Raw genomic sequence first — 20,086 nt, forward strand, 5'->3', positions numbered from 1 at the left:
TTGGGGGGATGAAACCCCTGTCAAAGTCCAGCAAATGTGTACTTCATATGAATTATATTTTAAATAAGGACGGGGGGGGGGGGGGGTTCCTATACACAGAGAAAGCAACTTGATGGATAATAAAACGCATAGGACTGAGCTTGCTTCCTTGCTTCCTATGCACCCTATAGTTCTGCCCAATGCAACTGCAGGCCTTATAAAAAAATGTACTGTCTGTCAGCTATTGATTAATTCAAGTTAATCATTTTGGTTTGAAAAGTCTTTGTGGCACAAGAATATAAACCATATTTGATCCCATTCACATTTTCTCACAAAATGGAGTATACTGTATTTTAATAAACTAAACCAAAATATTGAAATGTGTTGCGGCAAATGTCGCCTCCCCACACGTTTTCCGGTGACCCTGTCATAGGTCATGCTGCTTGACTACATTTAGAGTTTTAGACCTTTATAATAGCCTAGGTTGTTCTGTTTTAATTGAGGGAAAGAAACACCAAAATGTCAATGGTAATTCCATTTTATTTGTAGGTTTTAACGAAAAGAACAATACACAAATCACATTCACAGTAATTTAAAAGCATATTATTTTTATACCAGCCTTTCTTATGTTAGTCTAGGTAGTCTACCTAGTAGGTTATAGGTGTATCCAAAATATGCACTGTCAATAGGGCTAAATGGGCCTAGAGTCAGCTCAATGAAGTGTACAACGAGCAAATGTAAACCAATAACGGTATTATAAAATAATATAACAAGCATATAACAAGCGTCAGTCGTATAAACAGCCTGTACTGGTGTCAGTCATTAATGAACTCGTTGTGGCCGCTCTCGGGCATGTGCGCCTTTATGCATAGCAGCACTTACTCCTTTACGCAGAAGACTCTTACAGTAACATGTCATGACAGTCAACACAAATCGTCGACAAAATCTTTATTCTGGAATGAGCACTTTCCGCAGACAAATCGCTTACAGGTCCCGCAGAAGTCGCAGTTTATGTTCCGCATGCATCCGTGCACCTGGCACTGTCTCTTCTCGGAGAGCGGTGGTTCGTCATTTGGGACATCGTGCGCTGCTGCTGCCCTGCCCCTGGCGCTCATGTGGTTCTCACGAAGCTCCAATGCCAACTACATGATGAAATCTCTCCTCGGGATTGTCTTACGGGTGCACAGGGTGAACAAAACGTGCGCGTTGATAGCAGCCAGGTCAAGCAGGTTGTAGAATACGGTAACGGGCCATCGTTGGGTAGCTGCTTTCACCGTGAACTGTCTGGCCATCTTATCCATACCAACCTGGAATAGAATACAGTACAATACCGTAGAATTATTTTGCTACAATAGAAGAGCACCGTGCATGGCAGCTGTATGCCAAGGTGCGTAATAGCCTAACGTTATAACATAGCTTTGTGTTGTTATAGTGCGTCAGGGTCTCTGGTTTTCTATTTGTGTCACCGCCAACTGTCGGATGCTTAGTACTCAGGATACAGACGTTTTCTCTTGGCGTACATCTTTGTCGTGCTTCAACACCGTTGTGGAGAACAGCTCTGCCTGTGCCTAGTTGCTCACAGAGAGAGGCAGCCCCCGGCTCACTTTCATAACCCCGACTAAGCTTGTGTTCTTGTCAATCAACTTATTTGCCAAATGGCAGTGATGTGAAGATCTCGTCTGTGTTTACATTCCTACCCTCGCCAAGGTAAGGTTCTACAAGCCTCATCATCACATTCTCAGGACGCTGAGAGTCACCTTTCCCCAGATATGGAAAGACATTCAGCACGTACTTGCTGTCGACGTCAGCTGCCAACCGAAACTTCATGACCCACTTGTCTTGCTTGTAGGGGATGTACTGCGTAAAGGTGCACTTGGCTTTTGCGGGGGACCATTGCTCCTCAACGGTAATGTTCACTCCTGGATTGTAAGAGGTAACACAGTTCTGTACAAACGCGTCCCAAACTTCTGATACCAGGGCGAATTTGTCAGTTTCCAGGCGCATGCGTCTGGTCTCTCTTGCGTCAAAACGCAGGTATCACATGATCTCTCTGAAGCGGTTCCGTGGGCATAGTGTCTCGGGGGATTCTTTTTTTTAAATCACCCCATATTTTTCGTTCCAGAAGCTCTCCAAAGGCGTGTTCATTCCTACGTACAGTCCTCGGACATACAGGAGCGCAATGAACGCTTCCAGCTCATCCACAGACTTGTCCCACGTGTTGTCTCCTCTCGCCTGGCGCGCCTCAGCTACAGTACAGTCCTTGATGTGCTGCAACATCTGCATGTCACATAAACAATGGAAGCTGTCGAATGCTCTGTCGATTCTGCCTTCGGCGTAAGGTGTAGGGCCCGATTCCAATGGGGTGCCATTCTGTGCTCATAACCGATCCGGTTATTGTCCACTGACTGTTTTATCCAAACCGTGCCGTCCTTCCCCTTCTCCTCTCCCTCCATCTGAGTTGTTGACACTTGCACGGTGGGCATCGTTCGGGCTCTCTTGCGCCGAAACTGAGGCAGATCAGGCTCATAATCAGAATCGCAGCCAGCATTGAATAATTCCCCCATTCATCATCATAGTCGATCTCAGCATCAAGATCCTCCCCTCCATCTGACTCTATTCCATCCAAATCTCGTAGCATTGTCAGCGCTTCTATCACCTCAATTCGCGGTCTTGCCATTATAGCCTATGAATTACGCACACTTCCGCTTCCAGGTCACCTTGTTCTCTTCTCCAGCAGGAATCTCTTCTCAAAAGGATCTCACCATTTTATTTTACAACACTTCTATGGCCATATTATGTTTAGGCTACATTTGGTCTGAGATTACATTTCACCTAATTGATGGTGGACAAAAACGATCTAACCTCTCAAATGTGTACTGGGTGTGAACTGGATCACGTTCATTTGCAAAACGTTCGCGAACATTGCAGATAGAAATTAACGTCATTCATTATTGAACATATCGAAGAGGCATGTTTGTTCTACATAGCATATTTCTATCTGGACGTTCCAAAACTTTATCCTGCTGAACGCGCCCCTGTTCTTGATTTTTCGCACTTTTGCGGGTACCTTGTTTTGACTGGAAATCGCAACGGAGTTTGAAGCTGCCTCCTCGACCAATTTTAAAACACGTACATTTACTGAGACGCAGTGATGGCCTAGAATCAAGTGAGAAAATCCAACAAGTAACAATGGAATTGCATTATGTGTTTGCTATTAAATTAGAGTTGATACAGTTGCAATGGGATGACTGCATGCCGTATTTTAGCTAGTTATTTTCTGGCTAGTCGTGGGCTAGCCCAGCACCAAGGAACGGATGTAAAGAAACGCGGAAGCGAGTTCAGTGTTCAGACCATGTAGTCAGATGTATTTTTGCATTTATAAATAATTTGGGATGACCCCCCCTCCCCCGTGCATAATCCATTTGTTAGTTTTAAAGGCCAGGGGTTACACTGCATTCGTGTACCAATAGAGCTCCCCGTTTTTTGTTTGCAGTGTTTTTAGGCTGATCCTAAGCGAATTTATTGGAGAAAAAAAATACGGCCTAAATGGATAGGTCCTCCGTGTTTTTGTCAGTTTGTGTTTTGTCAGTTTGTCTTCTTTAGGTAGCCTATTTAACTTAATTAATTTATTAGCAAATCATTTATAATCTGTGAGCAGACTTTGAATTGAGGCAGTCTTGCCAGTGCATTACTGTAGCCCCATACACACAGCGCTATGGCTAATACAGTTAGGAAGACAATATCCAGAATCTGTGTTACAGGTCTATGGTTGGTAGTGGGATCTTATTTTCTTCATCACACGAGGGATGCGATAGCCTGCCTTACTGCCCTTTTCACAGATACTGCCTCCGCCTTAGAGGGAAACAAACATTGGTCATAGGAAATCTGCCTCTCCTGATTTGAGGAAAATGTTTCGCCCTGGGAGAGAAAAACATCAGACTGAACCAAGGTAAGACAATTACATTCACCACAGTAATTTGAACAGAGGACAAGATCAAAATGAGTCTATGGAAAATGTGTAATTTAGAATACACTGTAGGCCTATTTTATGTTCATATAAGCATTAGTTTATTCCATCTGTAAAGTTCTAAGAATTGATGATATGAAGATAGTTGAGAACGAAACATCAGACTTGAATTCAATATAGGATATTCATTACCGACCCGGAAGGAGTTTACTCTTCCACAACCCTTCACAACAGTATTTAAAGTGATGAAGAGGGGCGTCTCTGTCTCCCTACCTCCTGTGGAATGCATATACAATTGTAAATCACATTGGACCAACCAAAATTAATGTTAAGGAGATGTTATTTTAGCACCAAGAGGTTCCTAGCACTGACTTATTGAGATAACAAGCTGGACCATACCATATAGGAATGGTCTCAAAGGCTCCTACGGTCTTGTCGTTCATTTGCAAGGGAGACAATTCGGATCAAGAGGGTCAAATGGGGGGCTCTCAAAAGAATAGACTATATATATAGTTAACCTCTTGGGGCTAGGTGGGACGCTAGCGTGCCACCCGTGGTGCACTCCATCAACAGCAGGTGCATTTCAAGAGCGGCAAATTTGAATCCAAATAAATGTCAAAATTCAAATTTTTCAAAAATACAACTATTTTACACCATTTGAAAGATAAACATCTCCTTAATCTAACCACGTTTTACGATTTCAAAAAGGTTTTACGGCGAAAGCATAAATTTAGAGTATGTTAGGACAGTACATTTACAAGAGTTGTGTGTAATGTTTTGTCAAGTCAAAGACAGGGTCACCAAAACCATAAAACCAGCTAAAATGATGCACTAACCTTTTACAATCTCCATCAGATGACACTCCTAGGACATTATGTTAGACAATGCATGCATTTTTAGTTCTATCAAGTTCATATTTATATCCAAAAACAGCGTTTTACTATGGCATTGATGTTGAGGAAATCGTTTCCCTCCAATAACCGGCAGTCAAGTCAGCGTAACAAATTAAATAATTAAAATTAGAAAACATTGGTAAAATATTATATTGTCATTTAAAGAATTATAGATTTACATCTCTTGAACGCAATCAACTTGCCAGATTTAAAAATAACCTTACTGGGAAATCACACTTTGCAATAATCTGAGCACTGCGCCCAGAAAAATACGCGTTGCGATACAGACTAGACGTCATGTTGGGGAGATCTAAAATCGAAAATACTATGTAAATAATCCATTACCTTTGATTCTCTTCATCAGATGTCACTTCCAGGTATCACAGGTCCATAACGAATGTAGTTTTGTTCAAAAAAGCTCATCATTTATGTCCAAAAATCTCCGTCTCGTTAGCACATGATGTAAGCCAGCCGGACTTCTCGTCATGAACGAGGGGAAAAAATATATTTCCGTTCGTTCAAACATGTCAAACGTTGTATAGCATAAATCATTAGGGCCTTTTTTAACCAGAACATGAATAATATTCAAGGTGGACGAATGCATACTCTTTTATAACGTATTGGAACGAGGGTACCCAACATGAACTCGCGCGCCAGGTGTCTAATGGGACATCATCGTTCCATGGCTCTTGTTCGGTCAGATCTCCCTCCAGAAGACTCAAAACACTTTGTAAAGGCTGGTGACATCTAGTGGAAGCAATAGGAAGTGCCAAAATATTCCTAAACCCCTGTGTTTTTCAATGGGATAGGTTTAAAGTCAATACAACACATCAGGTATCCACTTCCTGTCAGAAAATGTCTCAGGGTTTTGCCTGCCAAATGAGTTCTGTTATACTCACAGACACCATTCAAACAGTTTTGGAAACTTTAGAGTGTTTTCTATCCATATATAATAAGTATATGCATATTCTAGTTACTGGGTAGGATTAGTAACCAGATTAAATCGGGTACATTTTTTTTATCCAGACGTGCAAATGCTGCCCCCTAGACCCAACAGGTTAACAGACAATATGATTGAAACTCTTCACAGGTATGCCTGCTCTGTATAGAAATGACATCCTTTTTTTTTGCCAATTTAACAGGGAAGTCTCTGCCTCCAATGTGGCAAAACTCAGCAATAAGCTCAAAGCCATCTTGAAGAAAAAGTATCAAAGTCCGCCAGGGGGGGAAACTGAGAATCCATTTTATATACATTGTGATCTCCAGTATCCACCTGGTGAAAGTGGAGAGGGGAACCAACATGAGTACATTCAAATTGAGCCAACCTACAGGAAGAGACACCAAGGGACATGCTCACCCATAGGTTTATACTTTGATTCTGAAATAGGCAACGAACGAGTCAGAATAGCACTGACAAAGGGCGTCTCTGGTATTGGCAAAACTAGCCAAGTGCGGATGGTTATTCTTAACTGGGCAGAGGGAAAAGGAAACCAGGAATGTCCTCTCTTATTTCCTCTTCCTTTCCGGGAGCTGAATTTGCTGAAGGAGAGACTGAGTCTAATTGAACTTCTTCACAAGTTTTTCCCAGAACTGAAAGAACCTGGAATTTCCAACTTGGAGAACTTCAGAATTTGGCTCATCTTTGACGGGCTGGATGAATTCCGACGTCTTCTTGACTTCAAGAACAGCCCGATAGTGACCAATGTCACAGAGGCCTCCTCCGTGCCGACACTGCTTACAAACCTAATTAACGGTAATCTTCTTCCCTCCGCCGCTCACATATGGATTACCTCCAGACCTGCGGCAGTCAGTCGCATCCCTCTTCAGTACATCAATGAAGTGACTGAAATCGAAGGCTTCACAGATTACCAGAAAGAGGAGTTCTTCAGGAGAGCAATCAATGACACGGACCAGGCCAATGCAATTATTGCCTACTTGAAGTACTCAAAAAGCCTCTACGTCTTGTGCCAGATACCTATTATCTGTTCGATTTGTGCGTTACTCCTCGGGAGACAGACATTTCTATTTGATAAAGAATGTTACCCCAGAGCTCTGACTCCAGTGTACACTGACCTACTCGCCCTGTTGCAAACACAGAACCAGAATACACAGGAGATGGCTATTAAATTGGGGAAACTAGCCTTTAAGCAGTTGGTGAAAGGCAACACGGTTTTCTACGAGGAAGACCTACGAGAGTGCAACATTGATGTCCAAGTGGCAGCTGCGTTCGCAAAGGTGAACATACCCATCTTTAGGGAGGATATTGGGCTGCACCAAAAGAAGATCTACTACTTTGGGCATACTACCATTCAGGAGTTCTTTGCTGCAATGTGGTTTCTTCAATCCTGCAACAGCCAAGAGGAAAACCTGAGAAATGCAGTGGACATGGCCTTGCAGAGCAAAAACGGAAAGCTGGACCTCTTCCTCCGGTTCCTCCTAGGCTTCTCGCAGAACTTCATCCAGTCAATTGCAGAGGCTGGCTACAATTCGTCGGAGACACTGACGGAAGTAGTAGAGTATATCAAGAAGAAGGTCATGGAGAATCCCGCTTCACCGAGGACACTCAACCTGCTGAACTGCCTGACAGAACTGGGTGACAGCTCTTTAGAAACTGATGGCGTGCACTTTCTCCAGACGGGAATCCCCCCAGATGCCAAATACCCACGTGCACATTGGTCTGACCTGGCCGCTCTGTTAGTGGCATCAGAGTCTGGGCCGATAGACATGCTTGGGTTGGAAGTAAAGAAGAGAGGAGACAAGGAACTTCTGAGGATGCTGCCAGTGATCAAAGCTTCCCAGACAGCCACGTAAGTACTTGGTCATTTAACAATACCAGCTATTACAGTGAGCTCCAAAAGTATTGGGAAAGTGACACATTTTGTTGTAGTTTTGGCTCTGTACTCCAGCACTTTGGATGTGATGTATAATAACATTTTCATCCATATCAGGTGAACCGTTTAGAAATCACTTTTTGTACATAGGCTATTCCCCCCATTTTATAGGACCAAAACTATTGTGTTTAGAAACATATTCTATTCTTATTTACAATTAGTGACTCCAAAATGACACAATATATTATTTACCATTCATTTCTATTGGACACAAAATAATTTTAAACAAACAGCAAACGCATCCAACCAATTTGTAGAGTCAAACTTTATGTAGTTATGTGCGATGAATATGGGACCAAATACTTAACTTTTTGCTACTTTAATACACAAGTGAATTTGGCCCAATACTTCTGGTCCCCTAAAATGGGGAGACTATGTACAAAAAGTGCTGTAATTTCTAAACGGATCACCCAATATGGATGAATATATACTGCTCAAAAAAATAAAGGGAACACTAAAATAACACATCCTAGATCTGAATGAATGAAATAATCTTATTAAATACTTTTTTCTTTACATAGTTGAATGTGCTGACAACAAAATCACAAAAAAAAATCTATGGAAATCCAATTTATCAACCCATGGAGGTCTGGATTTGGAGTCACACTCAAAATTAAAGTGGAAAACCACACTACAGGCTGATCCAACTTTGATGTAATGTCCTTAAAACAAGTGAAAATGAGGCTCAGTAGTGTGTGTGGCCTCCACGTGCCTGTATGACCTCCCTACAACACCTAGGCATGCTCCTGATGAGGTGGCGGATGGTCTCCTGAGGGATCTCCTCCCAGACCTGGACTAAAGCATCCGCCAACTCCTGGACAGTCTGTGGTGCAACGTGGCGTTGGTGGATGGAGCGAGACATGATGTCCCAGATGTGCTCAATTGGATTCAGGTCTGGGGAACGGGCGGGCCAGTCCATAGCATCAATGCCTTCCTCTTGCAGGAACTGCTGACACACTCCAGCCACATGAGGTCTAGCATTGTCTTGCATTAGGAGGAACCCAGGGCCAACCGCACCAGCATATGGTCTCACAAGGGGTCTGAGGATCTCATCTCGGTACCTAATGGCAGTCAGGCTACCTCTGGCGAGCACATGGAGGGCTGTGCGGCCCCCCAAAGAAATGCCACCCCACACCATGACTGACCCACCGCCAAACCGGTCATGCTGGAGGATGTTGCAGGCAGCAGAACGTTCTCCACGGCGTCTCCAGACTCTGTCACGTCTGTCACATGTGCTCAGTGTGAACCTGCTTTCATCTATGAAGAGCACAGGGCGCCAGTGGCGAATTTGCCAATCTTGGTGTTCTCTGGCAAATGCCAAACGTCCTGCACGGTGTTGGGCTGTAAGCACAACCCCCACCTGTGGACGTCGGGCCCTCATACTACCCTCATGGAGTCTGTTTCTGACCGTTTGAGCAGACACATGCACATTTGTGGCCTGCTGGAGGTCATTTTGCAGGGCTCTGGCAGTGCTCCTCCTGCTCCTCCTTGCACAAAGGCGGAGGTAGCGGTCCTGCTGCTGGGTTGTTGCCCTCCTACGGCCTCCTCCACGTCTCCTGATGTACTGGCCTGTCTCCTGGTAGCGCCTCCATGCTCTGGACACTACGCTGACAGACACAGCAAACCTTCTTGCCACAGCTCGCATTGATGTGCCATCCTGGATGAGCTGCACTACCTGAGCCACTTGTGTGGGTTGTAGACTCCGTCTCATGCTACCACTAGAGTGAAAGCACTGCCAGCATTCAAAATTGACCAAAACATCAGCCAGGAAGCATAGGAACTGAGAAGTGGTCTGTGGTCACCACCTGCAGAACCACTCCTTTATTGGGGGTGTCTTGCTAATTGCCTATAATTTCCACCTGTTGTCTATTCCATTTGCACAACAGCATGTGACATTTATTGTCAATCAGTGTTGCTTCCTAAGTGGACAGTTTGATTTCACAGAAGTGTGATTGACTTGGAGTTACATTGTGTTGTTTAAGTGTTCCCTTTATTTTTTTGAGCAGTGTACTTCAAAAGTATAGCTGACAGTCTGCACTTTAGATTCATAGTCATTGTATCATTCTAAATCCGTAGTGTTGAACTACAAAACAAACCAAAAATGTGTCACTAACTCAATACTTTTAGCGCTCACTGTATATATATCTATGAAATGTCTGTAACGCACAAGATAATTGTCATCACAGTGATGTAAGTCAGGTTTGTTGGACCTGTCTTATGATCATTACACGGTTTTGTTGGTTTAATGTCTGCTAATATGGCTATGTTCTTTTTGATTCCCTAACCCTCCTTCCCACCAGGCTGTCATATCACAATCTGACTGAGATATTCTGTGAAGGTCTGGCCTCGGCGCTCACCTCAGAGGTGTGCAGTCTGAAAGCTCTGGACCTGAGTTTCAACACGCTGAAGGACTCAGGAGTACAGTTGCTGGCGGCCGGCCTGGCCAAGCCACATTGCCAACTAGAGAGACTGAAACTGTCCGGCTGTAGGGTGAAACAGGATGGCTTCGCTGCTCTGGCCAAAGCTCTCAAATCCAACCCCTCGCACCTGCGAGAGCTGGATCTGAGCGGCAATGAACCCGGAGAAGCCGGTGTGTTTCACCTCGTTGACGGACTGAAGGTTGTTAATTGCAAACTGCAGATCCTGAAGTGAGTTTTGATCAATGGGTAGAAAATCAATGGCTAGGAAACTTGTTCTGATCATTGTAACGTCATTGTATTCAAATCATTTTATGTCACGTGCTGAATACAACAGGTGTAGACCTTAGTGAAATGCTTACTTACAAGCCCTTAACCAACAATGCAGTTTAAAAAAAAGGACAAAATTAAAGTAAGAAATAATTTAAGAGCAATAGTAAAATAGCGAGGCTATATACAGGGGTACCGGTGCAGAGTCAATGTGCGGCGGCACCGGTTAGTCGAGGTAATATGTACATGTCGGTAGAGTTATTAAAGTGACTATGCATAGATAATAACAGAGTAGCAGCAGTGTACGGGGGGGGGGGGGGGGGGGGCTATGCAAATCGTCTGGGTAGCCATTTGATTAGATGTTCAGGAGTCTTATGGCTTGGGGATAGAAGCTGTTAGAAGCCTCCTGTACCTAGACTTGGCGCTCCGGTACCACTAGCAGAGAGAACAGTCTGACTAGGGTGGCTGGAGTCTTTGACAATTTTTTTTGACTTGCTCTGACACCGTCTGGTATAGAGGTCCTGGATGGCAGGAAGCTTGGCCCCAGTGATGTACTGGGCCGTACGCACTACCCTTTGTAGTGCCTTGAGGTCGGAGGCCGAGCAGTTGCCATACCAGGCAGTGATGCACCCAGTCAGAATGCTCTCGATGGTGCAGCTGTAGAACCTTTTGTGGATCTGAGGACCCATGCCAAATCTTTTCAGTCTCCTGAGGGGAAATAGGTTTTGTCGTGCCCTCTTCACGACTGTCTTGGTGTGCTTGGACCATGTTAGTTTGTTGGTGATGTGGATACCAAGGAACTTGAAGCTCTCAACCTGCTCCACTGCAGCCCCGTCAATGAGAATGCGGGCGCGCTCAGTCCTCCTTTTTCTGTAGTCCACAATCATCTCCTTTGTCTTGATCATGTTGAGGGAGAGTTGTCCTGGCACCACACAGCCAGGTCTCTGACCTCCTCCCTATAGGCTGTCTCGTCGTTGGTCAGGCAGACTGAATGGTGTTGGAGTCGTGCAGTCATGAGTGAACAGGGAGTACAGGAGGGGACTGAGTACCCACCCTTGAGGGGCCCCCGTGTTGGGGATCAGCATGCTGGATGTGTTGTTACCTACCATTACCACCTGGGGGTGGCCCGTCAAGAAGTCCAGGATCCAGTTGCAGAGGGAGGTGTTAAGTCCCAGGGTCCTTAGCATAGTAATGAGCTTTGAGGGCACTATGGTGTTGAACGCTGAGCAGTAGTCAATGAATAGCATTCTCACATAGGTGTTCCTTTTGTCAAGGTGGGAAAGGGAAGTGTGGAGTGCAATAGAGATTGCATCATCTCTGGATCTGTTGGAAGGTATGCAAATTGGAGTAGGTCTAGGGTTTCTTGGGATAATGGTATTGATGTGAGCCATCACCAGCCTTTCAAAGCGCTACAGGTCGGTAGACATTTGGGCAGGTTACCTTAGTGTTCTTGGGCACAGGGACTATGCTGGTCTGCTTGAAACATGTTGGTATTACAGACTCAGACAGGGAGAAGTTGAAAATGTCAGTGAAGACACTTGCCAGTTGGTCAGTGAATGCTCGGAGTACACGTCCTGGTAATCTGTCTGGCCCTGCGGCCTTGTGAATGTTGACCTGTTTAAAGGTCTTACTCACGTCGGCTGCGGAGAGCGTGATCACAGTCATCCGGAACAGCTGATGCTCTCATGCATGTTTCAGTGTTACTTGCCTCGAAGGGAGCATAGAAGTAATTTAGCTCGTCCGGTAGGCTCGTGTCACTGGGAAGCTCTTGGCTGTGCTTCCCTTTGTAGTCTGTGTTACGCACGCCTCTTGGAGGACAGAAGGCAACACCCTGCTACACTCAACTCCATGTGGAGTGAAAGAGGCATGTGATTGTAGGTGCAGGTAAGGATGAGAGGCAGAGAATATTACCATTTACAGGGAATTTATTCTTCCTTCACACGGTAGTTTGTGGAAAAGAGGCTGAATGGAACCAAAGCAAAGAAAGTTAGAGTCCCCTCTCCTACCTACCCACTACTTACTTATTCTTAACGCCACCTGGCGCGCTAACCAAAATACAGGGGTTGGTCCACCCAGGTCTTACCTAGTGTGCATAGACAGAGTACATACTACAGGTATATAAATGGCCGCAGGCCTCTTGTCTAAACACTCCTAAGGTCCCTTCCCCCCTGGGAACAAAAACAGAATAATTACTAATGTAAAGTGAACAATTTCAATAATCAAAAACACTGAGTCCTTTTGGCATACACATACCTCTGCAGGACCAGTTACAAAATACTTGACAACAATTTTACCAGACCAACGCAGCACATACAATGAAGCTCTGTCTCCTAACAAAGGAACACTGGCTTTTCAAGCTGCAGAAGGAGTCGTTAATTGCAGACAGCTGTATCCCCTGACGGGAGGGCAGGGTCAGAGCTCCAATCTGCAATTGGGCCGACCAATCAGCTGCTTGGAATCCAGGAAGCCATTTCCTGAAATACACACATACAAACTAGAGGTCGGCCGATTATGACTTTTCAAAGCCGATTTTTTTATTTTTTTTATTTTTTTTATATATATCATGACAATTACAACAATACTGAATGAACACTTTTATTTTAACTTAATATAATACATCAATAAAATCAATTTAGTTTCAAATAAATAATGAAACATGTTCAATTTGGTTTAAATCATGCAAAAACAAAGTGTTGGAGAAGAAAGTAAAAGTGCAATATGTGCCATGTAAAAAAGCTAACGTTTAAGTTCCTTGCTCAGAACATGAGAACATATGAAAGCTGGTGGTTCCTTTTAACATGAGTCTTCAATATTCCCAGGTAAGAAGTTTTAGGTTGTAGTTATTATAGGAATTATAGGACTATTTCTCCCTATACCATTTGTATTTCATATACCTTTGACTATTGGATGTTCTTATAGGCACTATAGTATTGCCAGCCTAATCTTGGGAGTTGGTAGGCTTGAAGTCATAAACTTGCGGAGTCAATCACCACCTTCCGGAGACACCTGAAACCCCACCTCTTTAAGGAATACCTAGGATAGGATAAAGTAATCCTTCTAACCCCCCCCCCCCCCCCTTAAAATATTTAGATGCACTATTGTAAAGTGGTTGTTCCACTGGATATCATAAGGTGAATGCACCATTTTGTAAGTCGCTCTGGATAAGAGCGTCTGCTAAATGACTTAAATGTAAATGTAATATAAACAGTGCAATGCTTGAAGCACAGCGAAGAGCTGCTGGCAAATAATCGGTGTCCAAAAATGCCGATTACCGATTGTTATGAAAACTTGAAATCCGCCCTATTTAATCGGCCATTCCGATGAATCGGTCGACCTCTAATACAAACCCACAACACAGAAACTGGGGAACGTAACAGTCTGTAATAGTGTAAGTCGCTCTGGATAAGAGCGTCTGCTAAATGACGTATATGTAATGTAAAATGTAATAGTTTGAAAGCCCTGCCACATCCGACGAGCATCTGAGCTGGTGTAGTACGATTCGATCTTAGTCCTGTATTGACGCTTTGCCTGTTTGATGGTTCGTTGGAGGGAATAGCAGGATTTCTAATAAGCTTCCGAGTTAGAGTCCCACTCCTTGAAAGCGGCAGCTCTACCCTTAAGCTCAGTGCAGATGTTGCCTGTAATCCATGGCTTCTGGTTGGGGTATGTACGTACGGTCACTGTGGGTATGATGTCATGGATGCACTTATTGATAATGCCAGTGACTGATGTGGTGTACTCCTCAATGCCATAGGAAGAATCCCGGAACATATTCCAGTCTGTGCTAGCAAAACAGTCCTGTAGCTTAGCATCTGCTTTATCTGACCACTTTTTTTATTGACCAAGTCACTGGTGCTTCCTGCTTTAATTTTAGCTTGTAAGCAGGAACCAAGAGGATTGAATTATGGTCAGATTTGCCAAATGGAGGGTGAGGGAGAGCTTTGTATGCGTCTCTGTGTGTGGAGTAAAGCGGGTCTAGAGTTGATTTCCCCCCCTCTGGTTGCACATTTAACATGCTGATAGAAATTTGGTAAAATGAATTTAACTTTACCTGCATTAAAACCCCCGGCCACTAGAAGAGCCGCCTCTGGATGAGCGTTTTCCTGTTTGCTTATGGCGCTATACAGCTCATTGAGTGCGGTCTTAGTGCTAGGATCGGTCTGTGGTGGTAGGTAGACAGCTACGAAAAATACAGATGACAACTCTCTAGGTAGATAGTGTGGTCTACAGCTAAAAAACAAACAAAATAACACAGTTGGTTAGGGGCACTAAAACGTCAGCCATCCTCTCCGGCACCATTCTACCATTCATGTTCCCCTATGGGTTTATCCTGTGGTTTGATGCAAATGAAGTTCTCCTCATAAGGAAATACAGTTTATCTTCTAAACTATTTGACATAAATATATTCTTTAAGGGTATAATGTATTTTTATTGAGATAGGAGAGTGAAGAGGAGACAGGAGAGTTTGCGAGTCAGAATGGCATGGGTCGGATTTGAACTCATGCTGACTCTGGTAGCCTAGGCTGTACATCTGTGCTGGGGTTTGCGACACTAACCGCTGGACCACATAGGCCGCATCTTCTAAAGTATTATAATCTTCGTTAGGCTCTCAAACTGCAAGCTGGGCCTGGAGCTGAGTCGCGCTCTGGCGGTGTTGCTGATAGACAACCCCAGACACCTGCGAGAGCTGGACGTCAGCATGAACGACCTGGGAGACGCGGGGGTGGAGCTGCTCATGGACATACTGAAGTCAACCCAGATATACAAACTGGAGTGAGTACTGTCTGGAGTATTGTAGTACACTCACACATTCCACCTCACTGATTCTAAAGTGGAATGTTCACTGTAGTAAATGTACCGTACATTTTCCCTCCACCACCAGGTTGTACTGTTGTCAGCTCACTGAGAAATGCTGTGAGAACATGTTTGGATGTCTGGTGAACATCCCCAGTCTGAGGGAGCTCAACCTGAGCAACAACAACCTGAAGGACAAGGGGGTCAAGATGCTCTGCAACGCCTTCGGACTGCCCGCCTGTCAACTGGAGAAACTTATGTAAGCTAGCTTACCCCACCAAAAGTGTACGGGCCACTCTCCCCTAGCCCCTACTCCATGTAAGCTGACAGACTTTGGTTCAAATACTATTTGAAATTAGTTCAAATACTTGTCAGACTTGGGTTGATTGAGCTTGCCTGGCACAATGGAACCAATAGAATAGTCGCAAAAGTGCAAACCCTGTCCTCCCATCTAGCTCTCCAGGCAGTCTAAAGCGAACACTTAAAGTCTCTGAAAGCCAGTATTTTGAATCTAGGACTGGAGCTGAATATTGAAGAGTTTCTTTTTCTTTACCCCTGTCTCTCCAGTGTGGCGAGCTGTGGCATCACCCTAGTCAGAGGGTTTCATTTCAACTCTATCCTCAAAGAGCTGGACATCAGCAGGAACCATCTGGGCGACTCGGATGACTGGGCCGAAGTCTTGTTCTGCTTGTCTTCACTTGAGACCCTCAGGTGAGTTCTGCAATGGTTAGACCTAGCGTGTGTGTGTGTGTGTGTGTGTGTGTGTGTGTGTGTGGGGGGGGGGGGGCAACTTTCTCAATGTAATTACCTCTCCCCACCTAGGCTGAGTGACTGTAAACTGACAGAGAAATGCTGTGGGGTGCTGGTCAAAGCTCTCAGCTCCAACCTCACCAACCTGAAAGAACTGGATCTCTCTGGAAACGACCTGGGAGACCGCGGTGTGAAGACTCTCTACATGGGACTGACGTCCAGGTGTTGTACACTAGAGAGACTGTTGTAAGTAACATCATTAGAGAGTTATAAAGCTCACGGCTTGGTCTATGATATCACACTGCATGCTCTTCAAACAATGAATTATTATAAGCATATTCACAAAATGACTTGGTATAATAACTTATAAATCACTCGTACAATTTATGTAGTCTTGTTGACCAAAACAAATTGAAGATAGTTTCTCCCTCTCTGGTGACCTTCTCCACTCTTTCTCTCTATCCCCATCTCTCTCCCCACATTCACCCCCCCCCCTCCAGTCTGAGATGCTGTGGGATCACAGTAAAGGGCTGCTCCTCCCTAGCCTTAGCCCTGAAGTCCAGCCACTCCAGCATCACAGAACTAGGCCTGATGGGAAATGACACGGGAGAAGAAGGACTGAGAATTCTCTCCGACATCAGGGACAACCAACGCTACAATCTACAGACTCTAGAGTAAGTACTGATGCCATCAAAGCTTACAATGATGATAGTCATTTATTTATAATGACTTTTGTGGCTGTAGATCCCTGTATGTGTGTGTCAACTTTTCATAATTGGATTGTGTGGCCCCTCAGTGGACAATTCTGTTAGAATAGGGATGTAATGAGAACATTATTTTGTAGGATTATGTGTCTATGGTGGTAACACTATTCTTTGTTCTAGAATCAACGATTGAGAGAGGTCTTGACTCACTTGACGGGGTTGATCTTGGCGTCTCGGCTTGATCTTCAAGTTCTGTACTCGCTCTGGTCAAGTGGTTCACTGTAAAGGGAACAGGATGCCATCTCGGACGCAGACTGGGATTTGCATTCAAACAAATGAATTGACCGTTGTACAGACTTATTAAAGAAGTGCCTAAACTTGAAAAAGTGAATTATATCGAATTTTATAGAGTAGGATGCCCTTTAGGATGTAACCACAGTGTCTGTGTACTAAACTAAAGGATGTTACTGTCATGTGGAAGTCAATTCACGCTGTGCCTTGGTCCGCTCATTTTGAAGAACATGACAGAATATCCCACCACGCAAGGACCAAGCAGCGTGCCATGGAGGAGAAGGTGTTTTGGACATGGGAGGAGTCGCCAAGGAGCATGGAAGGACAGCGACGACGCCGGGGACCATGGCCACAGAACCCCCAAGATTTTTTTGGGGGGGGGGGGGGGGCACATGGAGCTGGTGGTCGAGCAGCGGAGAGTGCCAGAGCCTGTTTGGGAGTCGGAGGAGGAATTCGATGAAAGATTCCGGAGAGAGGTGGTAGCGATGAGAGTGCTGCAGCACTGGCGTGCTGAAGAGCGTGACACCAGTCCGGTGTCATCTGCACCGGTTTCACGCATCAGGCCTCCAGTGCGCCTCCCCAGTCCAGTACATCCTGTGCCAGCTCCCCGCACTCGCCCTGAAGTGCGTGTCACCAGTCCGGTGCCACCTGTACCTGCTCCACGCACTAGGCCTCCGGTGTGCATTCACAGTCCAGTGCTTTCGGCGACGGTCAACGGGCCGGAGCCTCCGGGGACGGCGTCCAGTCCAACTCCAAGGCAGGAGCCTTCCTCAGCGCCGGTGCCCAGTACGGGCACGGCGTCCAGCTCCAGGGTGGGAGCCTTCTTCTGCGCCGGTGCCCAGTCCGGGCACGGCGGCCAACCCAGCTCCATGGCTGGAGCCCTCCTTTGCGCCGATGCCCAGTCCAGGCACGACGTTCAGCCCAGTGCCATGGCCGGGTTCGTAGGCCCCGGGTTCTGGCCGGGGCCTACGACCTGCACCGGAGCCGCCACCGACACTAATCACCCCCCCTACCCTCCCCATTTGGTTTCAGGTTTTGCGTCCGGAGTCCGCACCTTTGGGGGGGTGAGGTACTGTCACGCCCTGACCATAGAGAGCCCTTGGTTCTCTATGGTGTAGTAGGTCAGGGCATGACTAGGGGGGTGTTCTAGTTTATATTTCTATGTTGGTGTTTTGCATGGTTCCCAATTAGAGGCAGCTGGTAATCGTTGCCTCTAATTGGGGATCATATTTAGGTAGCCGTTTTTTCCCACCTGTGTTTGTGGGATATTGTTTGTTTGAGTTAGTGTGTGTGGGCACTACGACTTCACGTTCTTTGTAAGTTTTGTTGTTTTGTTTCTAGTTTCACTTTGTATTAAAAAGATGTGGAACTAAATTCACGCTGCGCCTTGGTCCGTTCGTTTTGAAGAACGTGACAGTTACTCAGTACCTTTAACCTCAATCATGCTCAGTAACCTCGAAGTCCATGCAGTATTTTTTTGCACATCAATGTCAAGACGTTACAGTATACGATGTAGCCTTTACTGAAGAGAAGGGTGATGCTATGTTTTACATAATGACCTTATTGTGTTTTCTTGTTTAATCAAGGATGTGTCATCATTGGGGGCCTATAGTGGGACTGAATAAATGAATAATCCATTTGAAGACGTTTTCACCTTTACCAATCCCCCCCAGACTTGTCGCGCAGTCTTCAACGATACAGGTTGAATAGAACCCTTAGATTGGTGTGGTATGAACATGCTAATGAACAGAATTCTACTCCAGACAGCATATATACATTTGGACAAAACTCCATATAGAAGGGTTTAACTTAATAAAATGAGGATCTCTATGGTTAAATCTATGGGCTCCTGAGTGGCGCAGCGGTCTACAGTGCAAAGTGTCACTGCATCTCAGTGTTTGAGGCATCACTACAGACACCCTGGTTCGATTCCAGGCTGTATCACTACCGGCCGTGATTGGCCCAGCGTTGTCCGGGTTTGACTGCGTAGGCAGTCATTGTACAGTGAGGGAAACATGTATTTGATCCCCTGCTGATTTTGTACGTTTGCCCACTGACAAAGAAATTATCAGTCTATAATTTTAATGGTAGGTTTATTTGAACAGTGAGAGACAGAATAACAACAAAAAAATCCAGAAAAACGCATGTCAAAAATGTTATCAATTGATTAGCATTTTAAATGAGGGAAATAAGTATTTGACCCCCTCTCAATCAGAAAGATTTCTTGCTCCCAGGTGTATTTTATACAGTTAACGAGCTGAGATTAGGAGCACACTCTTAAAGGGAGTGCTCCTAATCTCAGTTTGTTACCTGTATAAAAGACACCTGTCCACAGAAGCAATCAATCAATCAGATTCCAAACTCTCCACCATGGCCAAGACCAAAGAGCTCTTCAAGGATGTCAGGGACAGGATTGTAGACCTATACAAGGCTGGAATGGGCTACAAGACCATCGCCAAGCAGCTTGGTGAGAAGGTGACAACAGTTGGTGCGATTACTCGCTGTTATGGATACAGGTATCCTGAGTGTGTATCCTGTGTGTGTATTTCTTTTCTCTCCTCCCCTCACAGGTGGCAATCATCATTCCCCAATCAATCATCAATCAATCGCTAATCAGAAGACACCTGCTCCTTTTCCATTACCCTATCACATCCCTTTCCCTTGGTTTAAAACCCCAGTCCGTTGTTTTCTCTGGAGCTCAATCTCTCTGTGTTTCAATCTCTCTGTCATTCAATCTCTCTCTCCCTCTCTTTGTAAACTCAATCTCACTGTTATTTAATCTCTCCCTCTCTCTTTGGAGAGCTCTCTTGTGTTTTGCAACTACATGTCACATTTGTCCGGTACCTGTGAGTATTGGTTTGTTAAAGTGTTGACTGTATGTTTGATGGTGGGAAAATGTAGGCCCATGTCGCCCACCGCGGACCACCCACTGTATTTTTGGTTAGTTAGCTGGCGGTTGTTGAAGCAGGTAGACTAGCTTAGGGGTGTTTTTGGATTTGTTTCTTTCCTTGGGTCCAGCTCAGCCCCTTTTCCCACACCCCATTACCGTGTGTTTAAACAATAAACTATTAGTGTTTGACGGTAGATTTAAGTTGTCTGTGGTTTTTGTTCACACTGTTCCTTTTCACTA

General features: G+C 45.0%; 1 protein-coding gene across 3 annotated transcripts; it reads left to right on the plus strand.

Annotated features, from left to right (window-relative positions):
• Positions 1 to 2,696: 2,696 nt before the first annotated feature.
• On the plus strand, positions 2,697 to 20,040 carry LOC106564703 (NACHT, LRR and PYD domains-containing protein 12). Of its 3 annotated transcripts, XM_014130970.3 has the most exons (10): positions 2,697 to 3,145; positions 3,819 to 3,928; positions 5,982 to 7,646; positions 10,031 to 10,378; positions 15,023 to 15,190; positions 15,300 to 15,470; positions 15,779 to 15,922; positions 16,034 to 16,207; positions 16,462 to 16,635; positions 16,846 to 20,040. In XM_014130970.3, exons 2-10 carry the CDS (start codon positions 3,888 to 3,890, stop codon positions 16,856 to 16,858), a joined length of 2,898 nt encoding a protein of 965 aa, XP_013986445.1. In that variant the 5' UTR covers positions 2,697 to 3,145; positions 3,819 to 3,887; the 3' UTR covers positions 16,859 to 20,040. The 3 variants fall into 3 exon arrangements, with proteins under 3 accessions (XP_013986445.1, XP_082814933.1, XP_013986446.1); XM_082958807.1 differs by having other exon boundaries at positions 2,697 to 3,928; XM_014130971.3 differs by lacking the exon at positions 10,031 to 10,378 and having other exon boundaries at positions 2,697 to 3,928.
• Positions 20,041 to 20,086: the final 46 nt, after the last annotated feature.

Source organism: Salmo salar, chromosome 12 (assembly GCF_965601325.2).
Source record: "Salmo salar chromosome 12, fSalSal1, whole genome shotgun sequence".
Taxonomy (NCBI): domain Eukaryota; kingdom Metazoa; phylum Chordata; class Actinopteri; order Salmoniformes; family Salmonidae; genus Salmo; species Salmo salar.